General features: G+C 41.4%; 1 protein-coding gene across 5 annotated transcripts in view; it reads right to left on the bottom strand.

Annotated features, from left to right (window-relative positions):
- Window positions 1–12408, bottom strand: part of Acvr1 (activin A receptor type 1) — a 129467-nt gene that overhangs the window by 58992 nt on the left and 58067 nt on the right. For all 5 annotated transcript variants that reach the window (XM_021149833.3, XM_021149842.2, XM_085834902.1 and 2 more), the window contains one exon: window positions 3617–3690. In XM_021149833.3, coding sequence (XP_021005492.1) covers window positions 3617–3683 — 67 coding nt within the window. In that variant the 5' untranslated portion in view covers window positions 3684–3690. The remainder of the gene's footprint in view (window positions 1–3616; window positions 3691–12408) is intronic.

Genomic DNA, 12408 nt, shown 5'->3' with positions numbered 1-12408 from the left:
AACTGAAACCAAAAAGCACTGCTTAATAGCATATAGAGAGGAAGAATCTGGAGACAACTTAGTCTCAATATTCTGAAGACTTTTTTTTAGTAACGACCGTTAAAGCATTAAGTAAGAAATTTTAAAGGGAGGCCAAGAAATGGGTCCCCAGAAATGGCCAGCTGAAAACAATGCTAACTCAATCAGTTCCTCCAGCTTTATTTAACAAGAGGCCACTTCCTCCTATGAACGCCTTCAGCACTAGCAGGACAGGATCCTCTAGGGCAACTCCTGGCACGCCCACCAGAGCATTGCAGTGTCTTTAATAACACTCATTGCCAAGAGCTGTCTAGACAGACTCTAGATAGCCAGACAGGGCTGCAGCAGCACTGCCCAGTAGAAGCAAAATGAGAGCTACCTTAGTCATTCTCATCGAAATGTTTTCACAGTAAAAAAAAGAAGCAAGTAAGATGCATGCTTTTATTTATCATCAAACCCAGCTTGCATCTTACATTCAGAGACCTCCTGGACTATTAGCTATGTTCCAGTGCTGCACGTAGTGGATTTATGATTCCCAAGAGGACAACAAAGAGAGAAATAGAGACACACACACACACACAGGTGGGGATGGGGTAGAGAGATGAGATAGATAGATAGATAGATAGATAGATAGATAGATAGATAGATAGATGATAGACAGGCAGACAGATGGATAAAGGAGGAACAGATCTAACAAAATCATAAGACTAAAGTGCAACAAAATAACTCCTAGGACATTGAATACTGACTTTTCTGCAGACTTCGCTACACTAATCAATTTAATTATTTGCCTTCTTGGAAGCTAATCAATTGTATAAAGTAGGCCCCTATATCCCAAAGAACTTATAACAAGGGCATGAGCCTTATGTCTCATCTGATCATAACAAGGCTGAGAACCACTGTAAGCACTTGTACAAAGCAGACATCTTCCAATGCACGCTGAGGTAGAGTTTGTGATCTGTACTTGGAATACATTTACATAGCAACAAGCAAAGGCAAGACATAGAATTGCTCAGAATTAGCATTAACACTCTCTCTCTCTCTCTCTCTCTCTCTCTCTCTCTCTCTCTCTCCCTCTCTCCCCCCAGCAGTTTTGTGGCTTTCCAAATAAGATGACTCTAAGAGAGTCATCAGCTTTCCTGAAACAAGTTAGGGAAAGAAGGAATCAATAAAAGTAAGAAGCCCGAGACTTCAAAATGCCTGGTTATATCACGAAGCTAAAATGTTTCCTGCTCTGTATGAATGTTTACATTCTTTCAAAATCTGTGGTGATAGAAGGAGAAGGTAGGACAAGCAATAGAGTGTGAGCAAAGAAGATCCTCACGGTATGATTGTGTATCTGTGATGGTTGTCTAGTCACCCAGGAAGAGAATCTCAATGAAGAATTGTCTACATTGGGTTAACCTCTGAGCATGTCTGTAGGGAACTGTTTTAATTAGGTTGGTTGATGTGGGAAGACCCAGAGCCACTGTGGGCAGTGCCATTCCCTAAACAGGGAAAACTGAACTATGTAAAAGAAAAATGATCAGAGTATAGCGAGCAAGAGAGCAAGGGAGCAAGCATATACTCATTTCTCTCTGCTCTTGATGGTGGAGGGGATGTAACCAGCTGTTTCCAGTTCCTGCTGCCTTCACCTCCCTAATGTGGTAAATCTCTAACCTAGAATTGTACATTGATATAAAGCCTTTCCTACTTTAAGGTTGCTTTTGTCAAGGTATTTTATCACAGCAACAGAAATAAAACTAGGACAGTGGCCTCATAAAAGAGATAGCTAGTCTTTCCACCATGGGGCACAGTGAAAAAGAACCACCTGTAAATGACGCGTCCTCAACAGACAGTGAATCTCCCACCCAGCACCCTGAACTTGTCCTTCCCAGACTGAGAACGATAAGAAATGTCTGCTACTTGCAAGGCATCCAGTCTGAGGTATTTTGTTACAGCAGCCCAAATAGACAAAGATAAATATGCAGCCAAAGTCATAGCAAGCTTGTTGTTGTTTTAAGGCAGTTTTCTATAGCCTAACTTCATCTCAGATTTACTATGTGCTCAATGTTAACCTCCAACGTCTGATCCTCCTGTCCCCACCTACTAATTGCTGGGATTATATGCTCATGCCTCCATAATTGTTTTACTCTGGTAAGTTCTGGTTGTGGCTCAACTTATTCATTTACCTAAACAATTGGCAAAACTAAATCTAACTGTTATACATAAAAACACAAAGTATGTTGTCCACTATCCTGATGTATATTAAACTTCCCCCAAATAAAACTACTGTATAAACAGGAGATATGTTGAAAAACTTTAACTATAACAAATACCTGAAGTAATCAAATTCATAACAGAAAAGGGCTGTTTGGGTTGACAGTTGTGGAGGTTACACCCATGAATGACTGCCACCAGAGTTTTGCCAAACATGAACACAATATACAGGACAGTGTATTGAAACCAGGAAGGAGAGGAAGACAATTTACCTCCCGATCAGGTGAGAAAGAAAGGGCAGGGCTCCAACAAACTTCTTGGAGTGCAAGTCCCAATAAGACCCAGAAGACCTCTTGCTAGACTGGCCCCTGCCACAGCACTGGGCCTTTAACACATTGTGGTTTGCTACAGAAAGATAAAACTACCGAAGGAGCCACACATCTATTTCGTTGACATTCTAACAAAATTTCTCATTATTCAGAAAATGTAGTCACTGAAGGTAGAACACACATAATTCTAAAGTCAATAGCAACCTGTTTTTGAGATAGACAGCTGAATACTCACAAGTGCATGTAACACGAGAGTGCCCTCCTTCTCCTAACACCACACCCAGAAGTGTAGACAGCATCAAGTTCTAAACATACTACTTTCCCTCCACTACGTTCTATGATGCTTCATTTATAAAAGTCACAGTAAGGACTAGCAAAGTGGCTCAATGGCTAAACATACTCACTGCCAAGCCTGAGCCCAATCCACAGAACATCTGGATGGACAGAGAGAAATGACTCCTGAAAGCTGTCCTATGAACTCCACACATGCCACTTCAGGCTCACACACATATGCACACGCACACATACACAACATAAAGAAATAAATGCAAAATTAGGCATAGTAAGTGATACAACAGATTAAATATAATACTATGCTGAATATATTCTGATAGTTACTGAAATCTTAGGAACTCTTTATCCTAACTCCCAATTAACATTTTTATCACATTTACCATGCGCATCCAAACAAGTGGAAAGAAAATACACAGATAACTAACAGAGAGAACCATACTTCATAATCTCTAATGTGCTCAGGCAAGACTGGCAGCTCAGAGTACATTTGTTTGCACATACTACTTTATTATTAATTACACAACTGTCTATTTCACCTTCATCTTTTATTTCTGGTAGGGTATTAAATGGCATCTTTAAACTGCAGGCATGCACACACACATAAATCAAGATGCAATATGTATCAGAACTGCACATTAAAGCAGTCAAGGGACACTGCCAGATATTTATTATACAAAGGGTGTGTTAAGTCTGACAGGATTAAGGACCAAATGTTTTACAGTAAGCCAAACAATACACAGTGCATTATCCTAACCAAACAGCTGTGTGTCACGTACCTTCCACACTCGGGGAAGGGAAAGCCATCATCATTAGCACAGGAAGGATCATTACTCCATCGACCATTGTATAACTGTGGAAGGAAAAACAGAAATGTAAGTCGGACACAAAAACTAACACAGGGTGACAGTAACTCAGACATACCATCTGCAAATGCCATCAAGGGCTCTGCAAGGAAACCCAACTTGTAATGCCTTGGTTTTTTAACACATTTGAATACTCCCTTTCCTTGGATCTAAACAAATCTTCATAGGTCTTAAGACTTCCCTCTGGCCAAAGACCTCTACTGGCTGTATCTCTGAGCCGACCCTCCTAAAGAAGAACTCAGTAAGAGAACAAAGAGAATAAGGTTGATGAGAAAGCACTCTGAACAGCTATGGATTTGAATTCTGTTCTACCTTATTGAACACGACATTGGTGGCATTATATTTTAAAAGACTGAGAGGCCCAAGATCACTATTCTAATATGATGTTAAAGGTAAGAAATTGAATAGTCCAAGGCCAGCCACTGTGTCTGAGCCCTCACTTCTCTTTAAAAGGTTTGGAGATTGAACGTAGACCTTCACACAATCCAAGAAGAAAACAAACAATCTCTTGCTCTACTGCAAAACATGGCATTTCTACATTAACTTTGAATTTTAAATGGCTAGAATTTTAAGAGGTTAGACACAATTAAGACAAGAATATTTTCAGAAGAAGAAAATTGTGTCAATTTACAGGATAGCAAATGGTCACGGCGACAAAATAAGACAACTGAGAGAAATTTCAAGTTGGTGTTGACCTAGAACTATGTTGGCAGAAGCTCAGTTCTCTGAGTTAAGAGCCTTGCTACTTCAAGTAATGCCTGTACGTATCAGGAATCTAATGAGAGTCTGACTGGGGGCAATTTTCTGAAATTTCCCATGGAGAAGAACAAAGTTAAGAACACTGTGCAACTCCTCCATGGGAAGGCCAATGTGCTGACGTGCTTACACCTTCACCACAGGTGACGAAAGCTGATAAATTATCCTCCATGTGCCTGTGTAGAGTGTGCACATGTGTGTATATGTTCAGGTGTGTATTCAGATGTGTGGACAATCGTGTGCAGGTAGTTGCAGGGCAACCATGGGTGTCATTCTTCGGGAACTATGCACCATGTTTTGTGACACAGAGTATCTGACTGAGACCTGAGGCTCACTCATAAATGTAGACTATCTGACCTATGAGGCCAACCATCTCTGCACCTTCAGCACTGTGACTTATAAGCACAAGCTACCATTTTTATGGTGTCAGGAATCAAGCCCAGGTCTGCACACTGATACAGCGGGCCCTTTACTGATTGAGTCCACCAGCTCGTCCTAAATGATCATTCTTCTCAGTGATCTGTTTAGTCACCATTCCCTATGAACTGTGTTCAGAGAAAAGATTTGGGGTAGGCAGTTAAGATTAAATGAAGGATTGGGCATGGTGGTATACACCTTTAGTCCCAACACTTGGGGCTAATGCAGGTGAACCTCTGAGTTCGAGGCCAGCCTGGTCTATAAAACAAATTCCAGGACAGTTAAGGCTACCCAAGAAACCCTGCCTCGAAGAGCAAAAAAAAAAAAAAAAAACAAAAAACAAAAAACAAAACAAAACAAAAAAAAACAACAACAACAAAAACAAAAAGATTAAATGAGGCGGTGGTAGTTGTTGAATCTCAAGCATCATTGGCCTCCTCAGAAGGAAGAGAAACCTAAGTAAACACTCTTATTCTGCATCACTGATATGTTTTCTGCTGCATTATGGTACAGTATGAAGACCTTTAGATGCTAAGCACATGCTAGAACCATTCCATTGAACTCTGCAGACTTTGAGAGGCAGAAGTAGGAGAATTGCAAGTTCAAAGTTAGCCTGGGTTATAGAACAAGATCAGATGGATGGATGGATGGATGGATGGATGGATGGATGGATGGATGGGTGGATGGATGGATGGGTGGGTGGATAGATAAATAGATGATAGTTGTTTTTGTTTTGGGTTTGTTTTTTTTTTTTTTTTTTTTGCAAATTGCATGACCCAAGATATTGTTCCATAGTAACAGGAAAGAAACTGATGCTTAGAAACGTCCTTTCCACCTTAAGTGACTTCAACGCCTCATTTCTCATCTAATACCTAAAATTGTGTTTCTGGCAGTCTCCAGTGATAGCCCACTCAACTCCAACATGGTTACATGTATCTATGAGGCACACAAAGGAACTCCTTGAGTTGTAGAATGAAAACACTCAGAGCTCGCTTTCATAACGTTATGTTCATATAATAAAGTGGCAAATAACTGACAGCTTTACTTGGCATTCATCTCAGTTTCCTATGATAGTCCCAGGAGTCAAAGAGGTACCTTTCAGAGAGACTGTGTAAAAAAAAAAAAAAAAAAAAAAAAAATCTAGTCATGACTGGTTTATGACAAAGATCATAGGAGCTCTTCAAGTGAACTTACAGGCTATACTGGCTTACTATCATGAGATGAACCCTCCCCAAATGGCAAGTGCTCTAATGTCAGTAAAAAAAAACTAGAGATTAATGACATTAGGGATACAATGAAGAGTGTGACAATACAGGCCCTGGCATCAGACATTCCTATTGCTTCTCCTTCACAGCTTCCTGGAGAACAGCAACAAAACTCAGGTCACCCTGTCATGAAGTCGTCTCCTCAAATTCAGATTTTTTTAAGTCTTTTGAAAAATGGACCTAGTGTCTATTGTCTCACAGAATAATCAGATTTAGTATCTTAAGACTTTTGTTGGGTTGGAGAGATAGTTCAGTGGTTAAGAGCACTGGCTGCTCTTCCAGAGGTCCTGAGTTCAATTCCCAGCAACCACATAGTGGTTCACAACCATCTCTAGTGAGATCTGATGCCCTCTTCTGGTGTGTCTGAAGACAGCTACAGTGTACTCACATAACATAAAATAAATAAATCTTTTTTTTTTTAAAGACTTTCAACATAAATAAATCTTTTTTTTAAAAAAAAAAGACTTTCGTTAATAATATGATTCTGATGTTAGCAAATCTTTAATGTCTTTCTATTTGTGTTTTATGGATTGCTATAGTGTAGACTTGGTACTGGGGCTGGCACTGCTGGCTGACAGTGGACCTTTCAGGAGGCAGGGCCTAGGAGGCACCCTAAGAGCACAGCAGGCAGGCCCTCATTGTGTGGCTCAGAGCCTTCTCTTTCCTCTTTTGCTTTCTAGCCATGAGGGGAACTGTTTCCTTTACCACCTCTCTGCTACTGCCCCCCAGCACCCACATAAGATGCATAAAAGCAATATATACCTCTCCAAATAAACCTCGCCATTTGACAAGTGAAACCTGTATCTCTTATCCCAGGAAGTTTGTTCCCATGACAGAAAATTGAACAATGTACATATTCTATACTATATATTCTACGGTTTATATCAACACACATTAGTGGTACAAGTGTGTTATATCTTGAGGACTCCTGGGAAAGCTGGAGAACAAGGCAAGAATGGGAACCATGCCAAGGCACTCTAAGTTCCAAGTAACTCTTCGCCCACACTGTCACCAAACCTTCTGTCCTCTGCTATCCCATCATCTTTCCTTGGGTCCCCACCTCACAACTTTCATCCTGTTTCCAAGCTTCCCTGCCTCTCTCTAGAGCCTGGTACATTATCAGCCTCCCTGCAGTTGGACTCTTCTTTCAAGGCCCAACCTGGCTAAATTCTTGCTCATCCTTCAGGTCTCAACAGAAACTTCACTTTCTGAGTTAAATCCTCTATGGCTTTTCTCTTATGCTGTTAATGTCCTTTCCTGTGAAATACAGTGAATGATACATTCCTACATATTTTACCTTTCAGCCATGTCTCTGTTATCAAACCCCAGAAGCAGAATCGACAGCTCCATCTTGCTCATTTCAGCTGAGCCAAAGAGGTGCTCATTTAAAACTTAGAATCCCCCTGACTTAACCCACTCAATTTAACTTCGCATTGTCAAGCACTAGCACAGCCATCATGCACACCTACAAGGGAAGGGGAGATTTTACAATATATCATTTCAGGAAGAGCTTGGTATAGTTTATTAATAATAAATGTCAAAAGCACACTTCAACATAAACAACATTTTCATAATTTTAAGCATGCAAAAACGAGACCAATCATCTCTGCCATTTTTTCCATGTCACAAACCAGCAAAGGCCTATGCCTCCAATATACCTACTTACAGGTTACCATCACTATCATACGCTGATTTATGCTTATGAAAGACAGAAAAATCATTTACAAATTTAATCCCTGGAGCCAATCCATAAATTAAGAGCAACTCAAATCACATCCAAAAACAAAGAAACAAAACAAAACAAAATCCACAGGAAGAAAGTGTCAGCAACACTTGCTGGCTCTGCTTTCTTCAGTCTAGAATGTTCCACCTGCCTGCTAATTGCCTTCTAAAAATTGCACTCCAAAGAAGAGGGAAGCAAGAGGAAAGAGAAATGTGTGTGAATCTCCCGATCATGAGTTAGTTATAAGAAACATCAAGCCTGCAGTGGTGGTACAATATATAATCCTGGCACTCCCCCATCTGTGATAGGCTAAGCCAGAAGGATCCTAAGTTCAAGAACAGCCTGCGCTACTCAGCAAATTGTCACTGTGTCAGCAATGGCTCCAGGTATTCTAGACTGAGCACTGGCCCAACCCCTGACAAAGATGCTCTGGAGTGTTAAAAATCCTGGGGGCCATTCCAACATCAAAGAACTCTGACAGTCTCGGAGCAATGAACTGGATATCTTTTAATATATCAATAATGTTTCTTATAGACAACTAAAGGTCCATAAGAGAGCACTGAGCATTATAATGATAAAAAGGTACTCACACCCCGCATCTCCTTTTAGTTTAACTGCCAAAATCCCTAAATAAAAAATGACAGGCTACTGGGGATTATACATACTGCCCACAGGGCTCAGAGTATAAATTTTTCCCATGTGTGTGTGCACGCGCCCGTGTGTGTGTGTGTGTGTGTGTACGCACATTGGATCAGCTATTGTTGAATCAGTTCTGCAATCCCTACTAAGGACTTGCAATGCTTCAGACACAAGCAAAGAGACCCTCTTTGTATCATTGCCATTTCTTGCAATGTATTAGGGCCAGTCCCCTGGGAGGGAGAACTTCCCATATTTTCCACTTTAAAAACAGACAATCACAGGGCAGAAGAGAACCACTTTCCACACACCATGGTACTTTTCATACTCTAGATCTGGGTGGTACCAGCGAAGGACTTAGTGTTTCCCTCGATTCCCAACATGTCTGGGTTCAGATCAAGTGCGATAGTTCTTTTGTTCACCAAAATTATTATATCTGGGAGAGGAGGGGAGGGGGCGGTAGAGAAAAAGAAAAGAACCACAGATCCTCTGAAGTCTCCTACTAAAAATATCATTTTGATACTGGCCACAGACTAATCAACGCATAATGGACCTCTGTATTCAATGTTCAGAACTCCTATTAGGCAGTGTAATTTAAAACTATGGCAGGCAAAGGAGGATGTCCCTACACTCTCAACTCCTGCAGAGCATGCAGTTTGCTTTCCATAAGAGGAAAATAATCATAAAATTCAACAAAGGACTCCTTTGTCTGACCTGGCTGCCCAAATTCTCTCGGTTGACCCATCCATGACTCACTGAGGCTCACTGAAAAGGGAATTTCTTGACACTGTTTGATTCTTAACGATCTTCAAGTGAAAAAGGTTTTGAAACTCAGTCAATAATCACTCATCCCTGCTTAGAATTAATGACTTTTTTTTTTAACCACCCAAGTGAGGTCATCTTTCCCCCACACCATTCCCAGTCTTAAGGGCTCTTTGACTTCTTACACATGATGACTTTTTCCACCATTGCATATGTTTTCAGAATTTTTTGTTGTACCTTCCACAATATAAAAATTAATTAATTAAAATAAAATCTAGGGGAGCGGGGGGAATAAAAAATAAAAAGGGGAGCGGGGGGAAAAAATAGAAAAAATAAAATAAAATAAAATCTACTCAACAGGGAAGGCAGGAGCAGAGCAAAGAAAACTACTGATTAGTCAACACCATGTCGTTGTCTCTACAGTAGGAGTGTACCCAAGGAATGTGCCTGATACTGTGTTTAGGAAATAAATATGCATGCATTCCTTCCTAAAACACTCATAATAAATACTCCTAGAAGTCTTATTTTAGAAACGAGAAAATAGACGGGGGCAAACGACTATCCCAAGCACATGCGGCAAACCCAAGACGACGTGAACAATGTTTTGTTTAGTGGCCTTAATCAGTCACTACCCTGCAATGGTCAATCTACCAGAGAGTAACCATCAATCCAGCTTTACCATCAACACTTAATTCAAACTTTAATCATTCAGAGCTCCATCCGGCTTGACCCTTCTCTTGGAGAACATATTCCACGCATGGTGATTTGGGTCACCTTTCAATTCATGCCATCTTCCCTTTTCACTACACTCAAAATTAGTTTCACATATACTGTAACCTCCAATCATCTCCCTCAGCCCCCTGCCTCCCAGAAGAGAAAAAAATCTCAATGTCAAAGAAGCTATTGTGGGGAGGGGGAAGGGGGGCAAGACTTCCTTGCAAGTATGTTCATGTTCCTGTCCACCCTTAATTCATTCATCAATTCTCTCATAATTCACACCTCAAAATAAATATAGAAATTAGTATAAGGTTCATTTGAGGACAAAGTAAATCCAGTAATACATATTTGAAAATGAAACTCTGAAGGAAAGCATGCTTATCACAACATTCTCCAGCTAGGACAAAATCCAGCCATTCTGACAGGTTGGATAGTGCAAAAAAATAGGTGCTACGGCCTGACAGAGAAAGAGGTAGCCCAGGGCAGCGTCCTCCAAAACCCTTGGTCCTTTGGAAGAGGTAAAGAAGACATGAGCTGTCAGTAGTAGCCGCAAAGAAGAGCAAAACTAAAGATATCATGCCAGGTAAGTCAAGTTGGGGTCTTTCCTTCAGTTGACAAATGACCTGTTAAACACGTGTACCACCACACTCTGACCTGGCAGTGTGCATGCCAGGACTTGGCTTTACACAAACATCACTGCTGCTGGAGGGTTTCTGGTGGGATGTTACTTTCAGAATGTGAGCATGTAACTTGATTGTTTGCGTTAGATGAATACCCCTGGCTCCTTGGACGACTACCATAGAACTTAAAACCAGACCCTGGATCCATTCATCCTGTGGTAAGAGGAAATAATTACAGGCCATTTCAGGAAAGGATTTTGAAGGAGTTACCCCGTGAACATTCCAGCTGTGGCAGATGCACTCCAGAAAGGAAAGAAGAGATAAAGTCTAATCTGTGAATGGGGGAGGGGTAGCAATTAAAGGAGAATAAGTAAAGGGTTTAGCTTAGGCTGCCACGGAACAAACAGAGAATTAACTTGACTTTGCTTTTAAATTTGCCTTAATTGTCCACAGAACAAAACTGGCTTTGCTCTTCCTGACACAAATGAAGAAGACTCAGCCGTTCCGACCCGGAGACTCAAGGGTTTTGATTTCCTGCTGCGTGCCCTTCCAGATACCTCAAGTCTTAGTATTATTTTTTTCCTTTCCAATTGTATTTGTATGTAAGACATGTGTACATGTTCATGTAGCTGTGTGGAGGCATGCATGTGGGAGCACATGAACGTGGATATGCACATGCATGTGGATGCTAGATGCCAGCTTCGTTATCTTCCTTGGGAAAGCCCCAGTTTATTTCCTGAGACAAGTCTTGGAACTGGAAGCTCAAAGGTTTAGCTGGATGGCCAGCAAGACCTTGGGACTAGGGTCAGAGATAGGAACAGCTTCCGGCTTACTCTGTGATACCTGAATTTTAAGCTTAAGCAACGAGCCATCCCCCTAGTCCCTCAAAACCCAGTTTCTTTTACCGTGGAGACTGTTTCCCATCCTCTTTTCCTTCCTACAGTGTTAAACAGCCACAGTTCTCCAGCTTTGTTTCAGCTAGCGGGAGACCATCACCTCCTACCTGTTCCAGGATGTCCTGGATGCTTTCCGAGGTCCCACCACCTCTCCCCTTAGTCTGAAAAGTGTATTTCTTCTTTCCTCTAAGGGTAAGAAGGACTTCCTTATCCTCTGGGTCCATTTAAGATCTCTTTTCTACCCCTAGTCCTCAGTTAGATGCAGCCTTTGTCTCCAAAAACAAATGGTATTCTACACACCGACTGCCCCACACGGCTGCCCTCATTCTATGGCTTGCTTCCTTGCTTGGTCTTTCTTGTGAGACAAGATCTAATAACCCAAGCTACCCTAGTACTCATTATGTATCTAAGGCTGTCCTTGAACTTGTGGTCCTCCTGGCTCAGCTTTCTCAGCACTTACAGTAGAGGGATAAGCCATGAGTCTAGAGAAATTGTAAGGTTAGTAGGATCAACTGTCAATAATTGGTAGTGAAATGGGTATTAGGTTGGGGAGCGGGCAGAATTCAAAGTCAGTCTCCCTCTCTCCATCCCCCCTTCCTCCTCTTCCCCCTCTCTCTTCCATCCCTTTTGAGTCTACCCTTTGCTGCCCCCCTCCCACACCCTCCCTCTCACTACACTATATATCTGTGGAAGTGAGAAAAAAAAAACACCTTTTGGATTCTTTCTGCTCCACCTTTCTCTCACACCTGAGTCCTTCACACTCCAACCCCACACCTGTGTTGGACCTTGCTGCTCAGCCCTGTGTGTTACATGTCCCAGCTAGACCTGCCTCAAAGCATTTAATTTGGGGCAAACTTGGCCATGTACTTACTATTTTTCCCTGGATCCCCTAGACAAACATCAGTGTGCCAGT

This window comes from Mus caroli, unplaced genomic scaffold (genome assembly GCF_978045245.1).
Source record: "Mus caroli unplaced genomic scaffold, Mus_caroli_1 scaffold_2, whole genome shotgun sequence".
NCBI lineage: Eukaryota > Metazoa > Chordata > Mammalia > Rodentia > Muridae > Mus > Mus caroli.
The sequence above is the reverse complement of the archived record's forward strand: the minus strand, read 5'-3'. Positions and strand labels throughout refer to the sequence as shown.